The sequence below is a fragment of the Arachis ipaensis genome, chromosome B09 (genome assembly GCF_000816755.2).
Source record: "Arachis ipaensis cultivar K30076 chromosome B09, Araip1.1, whole genome shotgun sequence".
NCBI classification, from domain to species: domain Eukaryota; kingdom Viridiplantae; phylum Streptophyta; class Magnoliopsida; order Fabales; family Fabaceae; genus Arachis; species Arachis ipaensis.
This window is the reverse complement of record NC_029793.2, coordinates 143,742,527-143,752,467: the sequence shown is the minus strand read 5'-3', so window position 1 is coordinate 143,752,467 and position 9,941 is coordinate 143,742,527. Positions and strand designations below refer to the sequence as shown.

Below are 9,941 nucleotides of genomic sequence, written 5' to 3'. Positions count from 1 at the left end.
TTTATTTAAATTTTTTTATTTTATAAAAAAATTCACTCAATCTAATTTGTTTATACCATAATTTAAGAACAGATTTATTATACATCTAAATAATATTGTCATTCACGTCTAACTAAATATATTTAACACCTGAGTCCTCCTAGGGAGCCAATGAAATATTTGTACAATATGTACAATGGACTACTTATTTAGCCCAATATGAGTTAAAAATAAAAATTATTCACAAAATAATAAATTTAAAAACTCTTATTCAGTTATTTCACATCAAATTTTAAATTCTCCAATTTCAAATTTCAAAATTTTAAAAAATCCAGTTAGTTATTTTAAAAAAATAACCATCTGAAATCCTCCAATACTCTCTTCTTTTTCAACCGGCGGCCACCCCACCTTCATCAATTATCATCCCATTTCACCATCGCTAATTGGCTTGCCATACGCCACTTACTCTTAATAAAAATAATCATCCACTTAAGGATAAAAATAATCATCCGCATACCTAATGAATTGAACATCTAACATATTTTAATTATATATAACTAAACTCAATCCAATCAAAATAATCATCTACATAAAAATAAAATAATCATCCGCATACCTACTAAAATGACCATCCTAAATTGACAATTAAAATAAAAGAAGAAGATGAATAAATAGAAGAAACTATTATTGTGGTGAAACATAATTTTGAAGGACTAGTCATGACAAAAACGGTACTGTTGTGAAGCATATGGCTCAAATCATGAAAGAAGCTAATCATGCTTGAATTTAAAGAAGAAGAAGAACACAGATCATCGGTGAGAAGAGACTTGAAGGAATGGGAGAAAGCGAAGGCGCATCAGAGGAGGTGAGGACGGTGTCGGGAAGAAGGAACACACCGGCTGCGACGGAGGCGCTGGACGTCCGAGTTGCTGCGGTGCCGTTAGTTCGACCCACACAATATGCGCGTCCTCCCTTGGCGGTGGCCTGTGCTGCAACGGCACCAGTCAGAACAGTGTCGGCACGATTTCCGATGGCGGCTGGTGACCGTGGCGTTAGTGTACCGGTAAGACTCTATGAGAAAGGCATAGAACGCTGACAAACCGTATTGAGAGAGAGAGATGCGAGAGAGGAAGGTAGTTTATTTGTTTCCAAAACCCATGGTAATCCTAATATTTGATTTAAATTTCAAATTGAAAACTATTCAAAATTAATTAGTTTCCTATAATTTAGTTTTAATTTCAAATTAGCTCTATTATACACATTGTATAAAACATACATTGTCTCCTCATACTTTTCCTTAACACCAACAAAAATCATTCTCATTAAAAAGAGCGTGATTACACGCGCACACCAACCAAGTCATTTACATTCACGCGCTACGTTATCGTCGTCTTCTTTTTCTTCGCGTTCCTCCTCCTCCTGCTCCTTCTCCTTCTCCTTCTCCTTCGCATGTTTTCTCCTCATCGTCATTCTTTTGTTGTTGCTGGTATTGTTGTTATTGCAGTAGAAGGTGAAGAGAATAAGAGAAAGAGTTTTGAATTGTGCAGGACGAGTCCAAATGCACCTTAATTCACTCATAAATGAACCGAAATTATATAATGATTGCGACACAATTAACTCAGAAATGAACCGAAATTACATAACAATTGCGACGGAATTAACTCAAAAATGAACCGAAATTACATAATGATTGCGACATATAAACTCAGTTCGAAAACAAGCACACAAACAAGACTGAATCATGAATAAAAACACATCCAAAATCAATTTTGGATCAGACAACGTCATTAGCGTGTTTCTTCTTCTTTTTTGTTTGATATTTTCTTATCTTTTTCTTGGTTTTATTCTTCTCAAGAGAGTAAATCAAAAAGAATTTTGAGAAAATAAAATAAGAAGGTGAAGATGAAGAAGAAAAAGATGAAAAAGAAGAAGAAGCAGTAGGAGATAAGGAGAAAGAGTTTTGAATTGTGTAGGACAATGAGTACAAATGCACCTTAATTCACTCATAAATGAACTGAAATTATATAATGATTGCGACACAATTAACTCAGAAATGAACCGAAATTACATAATTGATTGTGACACAATTAACTCAGAAATGAACCAAAATTACATAACAATTGCGACACAATTAACTCAGAAATGAAACGAAATTACATAATGAAAGATGAACAAAACACATCCAAAATCAATTTTGGATCAGACAACGTCATTAACATGTTTCTTCTTCTTTTTTTTTGTTTAATATTTTCTTCTCTTTTTCTTGGTTTTATTCCTCTCAAGAGAGTAAATCTAAAAGAATTTTGAGAAAATAAAATAAAAAGATGAAGAAGAAGAGGAGAAAGAGTTTTGAATTGTGCAGACGAGTCTAAATGCACCTTAATTCACTAAAAAATGAACCGAAATTATATAATAATTGCCACACAAGTAACTCAAAAATGAACCGAAATTACATAATAATTACAACACAATTAACTCAGAAATGAACCGAAATTACATAATGATTGCGACACATAAACTTAGTTCGAAAATAAGCACACAAACAAGATTGAATCGTGAACAGAAACACATCCAAAATCAATTTTGGATCAAACAATATCATCAGGATAGATAATATGGTAGAAAGAAATCAATTCAATAAATAAAACGATTTTATTATATCCTATTATTTTTTATTTAGAATAGTTCGAATTGTATAATCATCAATTACTGACATTGGTAATCGGCCTAAAGCAATTTGATTATAATTCAATTCATGACGATCATAAACTGAAAGTTCATTAGTAAAAAACCGTCTCCGACTTTTGAATTGCCGAAACAAGAACTTTATGTAAGAGTTGAAGCCCCCAAAGGAGAATTGGGGATTTTTCTAATAGGAGATCAGAATAACAATAACAATAACGACGATATGTATAAGAAGAAGACGACAATGACAATAACAATGATGATGATGATGATGATGATGATTATGGAGGAGAAGGATGAAAAAGAAGGAGAAAGAGGAGGAGGAGGTGGTGGTGTTGGTGACAATGGTAACGAAGAAGAAGACGTAGCATCAGGGGTGAAGGAAAAGCAGCAACAGAGCGAGGGAAAAAGAAAGCGAAAAAAAGAAGCGTGTGATCTAAATTACTTGGATGTTAAAATTGCTTGAATACGAAGAATAATTCATTTAAGAATTAAATTAAATAGAATCACTCAACTTTTTATCTAATTTTCCGATGCAATAAAAGAACGACTCATTTAATCTCACTTGTTAATACTATAATTTCATCGCGAAACTAAAAAAATACTTTTGCGCTCTTCTAATATTTTTATGATAGTTACAATAGTTTAGTAGGTATTTATAATTTTTTATTAGGTCAAAATAAAAAAAAATTTCTAAATCTAATACCACTAATATAAAATCTAATATAATAACTAAATAAACAAAATTAAAATTGATAAACTTCCTAACGACAAGAGTGTCCAAACTTTAAATTTTTATTAACTTTTTAATAAAATTTTCAAATTATCTTCACATCTTATCTTCAACCTAAACTCTAATACTTTTTCTTCTTTCTCAAATCTCAAACTTTTTTAACTCCGTACTCTGTACAATTTTGAAAATCGAAGATGAGCGGTGAAGTGAGCGGGGAAGAGACTTTGAGGGTGAAACACGGTGAGGCAGCCGGTAATGTCGGCGGAAGAGATAAGGGGGAGAGCGGGGGAGGGATTGCATCAGGGGAAAAGGAGGATCATATTTCGGGAGGGGTTTCTAAGCCTTTGAAGGTTTCTTTCAGGGACAAAGTTGTGGGTTCCAAGATTGCTTTCTTAGCAGGCTTCATTCTGATCATTGTCCTATTTTAGTTCGTTGTCATGGTAGCCCCAGAGTGAAAGGTTCACGTCCTTTTAGGTTCCAAGCTGCATGGGCAACACATCCTTCTTATAAACATGTTATTAGCAAGGCTTGGAATCAAGAGTTTGGAGGCGTTACCGAAAGGCTTAAGATGGTTCAACATGCTTCTTTGGACTTCAACTCAAAGATTTTTGGAAATATTTTTGTGCGAAAAAATATTTACTCAGCTAGAAGTGGGTACAGTTGGCTAGCCAAAAGAAAGTTTGACTGGAATGAGCATGATAATTGGTTGTGGGTATGGCGACTGCATATTCCTGAGAAGTACAAGTTCTTGATTTGGCTCAGTCTTCATAATGCTATTCCTACGGCAGAGTTTCGTTTGGGTCGTGGTTTAGCTTTATCTAGCACCTGTCATCGATGTCAGAATGGTTCTGAATCAATTCTTCATTGTCTTCGGGAGTGCCCTAGTGCCAAGGAGGTCTGGAACCTTTTAGGCCTGTATTTAGATAACTCGAATTTACATGATTGGCTCTATAGAGGTGCAAGGAGTGAAAATATTTTTCTTTTCTTTTCGACCATCTGGTGGATTTGGAGAAGCAGGAATCATGACTTATTTAATATAGATGACTCATGGAGTGCTAGTAAAGTGGTGAGTTTGATTCGTAGTTCAGTAAGGGAGTTTCATACTATTTTTGCTATGCATCAATCTCTGTCTCCTCCTTCACTTTGTTTGCATTGGGTTCCACCTCCAGTTTATTCTGTTAAATTGAATTGTGATGCTAGTTGGTTTCCTCCTTCTGACTATGCTGGTTTTGGTTGTATCATTCGCAATCCTGATGGATGTTGGTTGAAAGGTTGCACTGGGAAAGTCGAAGTGTGCAGTGTTCTTTTTGCTGAATTGTATGCAATTTGGAGAGGCTTACTTCTTGCTTGGGAGAGTGGATTTCGTGAGGTTATTTGTGAAACAGACTGTTTAGAAGCTATTTTCTTGGTAAACCAAAGAATGCTTGGTAAGGATATTCCGGAATGGGATTTGGCAAAGCATATACAGGAGGTTATGAATTGGAATTAGAGAGTTTCTATTCTTTTAATTCAGAGGACTGCAAATAGTGTTGCAGATTGTATGGCTAAAGCAGCTGCTTCTGTCACGGACATTCACTCGAATTGGAGCCAACCATGGAGTGAGCTTCAACATCTAATAGATTTAGATATGACCCTAGCCAATTAATTTGGTTTTGTCTCTTTTTTTCTTTCTTTTCTATTTAGTCACAAAAAAAAAAATCTCAAACTTTTACATCCGTCTATTACCACCACCTTCTCTTTTCCTTGCTACTCCACTATCGCCACCACCTTTCCACGCCAACGATGACGAAAATGATGCTCCAGGCAATTCGATCAATGGGACCTATCACCCGTCAACCCATGTGCAGTGGTAATCACCACCGTCCGATCAGTAGGACCTATAACCCTGCTCCTCTTAAGCTTAATCAGAGCCGTCAAAGCCACCCCCAATGTGCGGACATATGAATATACTCGTCGAATCAGCTTGCGCCATCGCATCCTTCAACTCCTCATCGCTCACCTCCTCTACAATTCCCTCCGAATTTCTTAGCGCAAACACTACCCTATCAATAGAAACCGGATCATCGATCTGTATTACAGAAGCGGATGCCAATTTTGTTGTCACGGCCTTAAACTCCTTCCACCCGCTCTTGTAGTATCGGTATAGAGGATTCATGTCCGCGGCTTGATGAGTGCAAACGAGCCTCAGGATTCTATCCACGAGCCCTAAATCCTTGCGCATTTTGAGTCCCTTGAAGAAGGCGTAGATGTTCCCTAGGTTTTCGTCGGGAACGATGACCCAATCAAAAACCACCCAATTGAACTGCTAAAGAATCTCAATAGCGGCGGTTTTCTGACTTTCCAGTCTCAGACAAGTAGACGAATTAGCTTCATGCATCCATTGAAATTGGTGTCGATGCTCAATGCGGCGTTTGCAATAGGCTCAACCAATTGCGCCGCTGAGATCTTGTTCGCGGGAAAGAACACGATAGAAGGTCAGAAGAGATTTGAAAAAGTTTAAGATTTGGGAAAAAGTTTTAAATTTGGAGAATAAGAGATGGGTGAAATTGTGGTTAAAAAATAAAAAGTAAGTAATTTAAAAATTTTATTAAAAAGTTAACAAAAATTTAGAGTGTAGATATTATTGTTGTATATAATTTATTTTTAATGGGTATAGCGTTAATTTTTTTTTTACGGATACTTTTATCAGTATTAGTAAAATTCATAGATACATATAGTTGTTTCTTTATGAACTTCGTTAGGAAGGTAATGAAGAATCTTGACAATGTCTACAATGAATTTTAAATTTGGTCCAATACAAGAGAAAAAAAATCTAAATATTTATTTCAAAAAATTAACCATCCGAATCCTAATTTACTAATGAAATTTACCCAAACACCCTCTTCTCCCCCGTGCCCTTAACCGTCTGCTACCCCATCCTCATCAATCATTCCACCTCTCAGTGTTAGAAGCTCCCTTACCGGCTACCTAGTGAAATGACCATCTATCATTTGTTAATTGTATTTACTTAAACTGAATCAAACAAAATAACCATTCAATTCAATTAAGAATTAAAATAACCATAAATTAAACATCCAGCATCTAAATTTGTCAGTCTTCAACCCACTCGAAGCGAAGTATAGCGACAACAACAACCTAGACAGAAACCTTCGATCCTCTCTATCTGTGTCTTAGTGAAATCTCCTCCCTTCGAAATCGTTAATCCGTGACGAACGCCAAGCCGGAGAGGAGAACCCACATGGACACCAGGGGGCTCTTGTGGTCGCCGCTGCCGTCGGCCTTTCTGGCGAGTGCTATGGTGAGGGCGAGGAGGATCCAGGCCGCGACGTCATTAAAGGCGGCGGCGGCCATGGCAGTCTTGGGCTGCGCAATGGACGCAATGTGTGCAAAGAAGGTGTCTTCGTCGGACGTTCTCAGACAGTTAGGGAGCGTCGGGTTGCGTTCTGGGCGGCGGATGTGGTGATATTCGCGGCGTCAATTTGGAGAGAGTGAAACAGACTGCCGGAGAGAAAGAAACTACAGCACATTCTTTACATACATAAAATGAAAGAATACGTAACTTTTCCGTAACCAAATCCTTATGTTTTTAAAATTTAAAATTCGAAATTAATTAAATTAATTATTAAATAATTATAATTTTAATTTTATCCTCATTATACACATTGTAAGCTAAACTTATGGTCTCTTGGTACTTTTTTTTTTAATTATTAAATAATACTTAATTCTTGGGATTGAAAGTTTGCCGTTTTATACAAGTTTCGGGCTTCACAAAGCGCCAAAGGAATAAAAGGTTCAGCCTTTCCCCAGTGGCTTTGACACGTGAAAGGAATTCGTTGGTGGACTGGGCAAGTAGAATTCTTTTGGCCAAATTTCAGTTCAGTCTTCCAACATCCAATAGTCAAAGGCTCAAATGATGATATATATAGTAATGGTAGTCAATTAGCGCCTCTTCACGAGTGGGATTCTCAAATCTCAACATTCTTTCTATCTTCTGTAGACTGCATTTTGCCATGGTTAATGGCTCCGCCTTTTACACTTATATCATCACTGGTTATTTTGTGCAAGTATGTGGTTCTTGTCATGGCACAAGAAGACAAGTGTCCACCCTCTTTTAAGTGTGGGGAACTTGGCACCATTGGCTTCCCTCTCACAACCACGCAGCACCCACACTGCGGTGTATTGCCAATCCATGGCTGCAAAGATCCAAATGCCAACAAAACAATTCAACTAACACATCTTCCAACAACAAGCAGGTTCGTTGTCAAATCCGTGAACCACAACAATGCCACAATAATCGTCAGAGATGAGACTCTACGTGATTATTTGCGATCTAAAAGCTGCAAAACCTTCAGTAACAATTATTCTCTTGCTCTCAGTCTCAGCTCTCCTTTAGGATCCGTACGCATAGTGAACAATGTAACCCTCTTCAGATGCAACCATTCCGTGAATGTCAGCGTCACCATTCCTCATAATATCTATAACTATACAGAGTGTAATGAGTACAGTGTCTACTATGGGCCCCCAATTGGGAATCCACAGGGCTTCAGTGCTGGCCCATTAGCGGCTTGCTCCAAAATTCAGTTAGCATTAAAGGACAACTCAGATACTTCTGACCCCTTTTCATTTCTATCTGATAACATCCTCATCCACGTGCTTTTATCTGACGATTGTACAAAGTGTATTGCTCATACAAGAGGCCACTGTCAACTTGACATCCATGGAAAATTCTTTTGCCTCAGACTCAGAGGTATAGTATTATTTAGTTTGGTTGTATCTCCATACAGAATAGAGTAACTAATTGCTTTCTTTATATATATTCCTTTGCAGATCGAAATTTGCCTTGGAAGCTAGCACTTGGTACATAGAATTCATTTGAGTTAGACTTCTTCCTTCAAGTTAAAAAAAAAAATGAAAAGAGTGGATCAATAAAATATCTCTCCCTATGCATTTCTAGGTATTGGACTCCCAGGCTTCATTATAATTGTCTTGCTGCTGTTTATATGGCTTCGGAAACCAAAAAGCGGCCCTGATTTCCACTCAAATCCGCAAGAAGCAGAGACAGAAAGTGACAAGGTCTACTTTGCGGTGCCTGTGTTCTCCTATAAGGATCTTCAAGTGGCCACAAAATATTTTGACAATTCTGGATTAATTGGAGATGGAGGCTTTGGAACTGTTTACTACGGTGCGTAAATGTCACATTCAACTAAAACAGTATACTTGAAAACTCACCTGCACCTGCAGTTGTATTAATAACTGAAATTAATAGTTAATAATTTAGTCAAATATGTTAAATTATTCAACTATTCTTCGTTATCAACTTTACAAGCATGTGAGTTCAATTTGGATTACTCATAATTTGGTTCATCTCTAATTGACAAGTAGGAAAACTGAGAGACGGACGTGAAGTTGCCATCAAGCGCCTCTATGAGCACAACTACAGGCGAGCAGAACAATTCATGAACGAAGTTCAGATCCTAACCCTCGTGCGACACACAAATCTGGTGTCTCTCTATGGCTGCACTTCACGCCACAGCCGCGAACTCTTACTTGTCTACGAATATGTTTCCAATGGCACTCTTGCCTGTCATATCCACGGCGAATCAGCGAAGCGCAGCTTCCTACCTTGGTCTACAAGAATCAAAATCGCCATAGAGACTGCTACTGCATTGGTTTATCTCCATGCTTCTGATATCATCCACCGTGATGTGAAGACAAACAACATTCTCCTTGACAAGTGTTACAGTGTTAAGGTTGCTGATTTTGGGCTTTCAAGACTATTCCCCAATGATGTAACCCATGTTTCCACAGCACCACAAGGGACTCCGGGTTATGTTGATCCTGAATATCACCGCTGCTACCAGCTTACTAGCAAGAGTGATGTTTATAGTTTCGGAGTGGTGCTAGTTGAGCTTATATCTTCTAAGCCTGCTGTTGACATGAACAGGGATAAGGATGAGATTAACTTGTCTGATCTAGCCATAAATAAGATTCAAAACTGCGCATTGAGCGAGCTGGTAGATCTTTCTCTTGGTTTTGATTCAGACATTGAGATTAAGGATAAGATAGCTTGGGTGGCAGAGTTGGCTTTTCAATGTTTGCAACGGGACAGAGAATTGAGACCTTCCATGGAAAAGGTTTTGAAGATGCTGATCAAAATTGAAAGTGGGATGGGTAGAGATGAACATATGATTGAAGAAGTAGATGTGCATCCACCACCATCATCTCCGTCTTCGCCAGATTTGGATGAGAATGAGATTGAAGTATTTGAAACCATGGTACTGCCGCCTTCACCAAAAGTCCTCACTCATACATTAAAGGAAAATTAGAATAAGGATGGAGACAAAATTTTATGTATATGAATATGTTTGATTTATGTTTATAATTACTTTATAAAAATCCCGAAATTTTATATGGGTACTGCCGCCAAAGTCCTCACTCATACATTAAAGGAAAATTAGAATAAGGATGGAGACAAAATTTTATGTATATGAATATGTTTGATTTATGATTTAAATTACTTTATAAAAATCCCGAAATTTTATAT

The 9,941-nt window shown here is 37.2% G+C and overlaps 1 protein-coding gene and 1 pseudogene across 1 annotated transcript; one reads left to right on the top strand and one right to left on the bottom strand.

Moving 5' to 3' along the window:
• On the bottom strand, positions 5,152–5,857 carry LOC110266985 (annotated as a pseudogene).
• On the top strand, positions 7,368–9,803 carry LOC107616165 (LEAF RUST 10 DISEASE-RESISTANCE LOCUS RECEPTOR-LIKE PROTEIN KINASE-like 1.1). Its single transcript, XM_021111085.1, has 4 exons — positions 7,368–8,144; positions 8,225–8,254; positions 8,352–8,579; positions 8,780–9,803. Exons 1-4 carry the CDS (start codon positions 7,415–7,417, stop codon positions 9,721–9,723), a joined length of 1,932 nt encoding a protein of 643 aa, XP_020966744.1. The 5' UTR covers positions 7,368–7,414; the 3' UTR covers positions 9,724–9,803.

Excerpts from the sequence above, each read along its gene's own strand:
- LOC107616165 (XM_021111085.1), top strand. The coding sequence starts at position 7,415 with ATGGCTCCGCCTTTTACACTTATATCATCACTGGTTATTTTGTGCAAG. Across the intron at positions 8,145-8,224 it reads CTTTTGCCTCAGACTCAGAG|ATCGAAATTTGCCTTGGAAG; the intron begins GTATAGTATTAT and ends ATTCCTTTGCAG. Across the intron at positions 8,255-8,351 it reads GCCTTGGAAGCTAGCACTTG|GTATTGGACTCCCAGGCTTC; the intron begins GTACATAGAATT and ends ATGCATTTCTAG.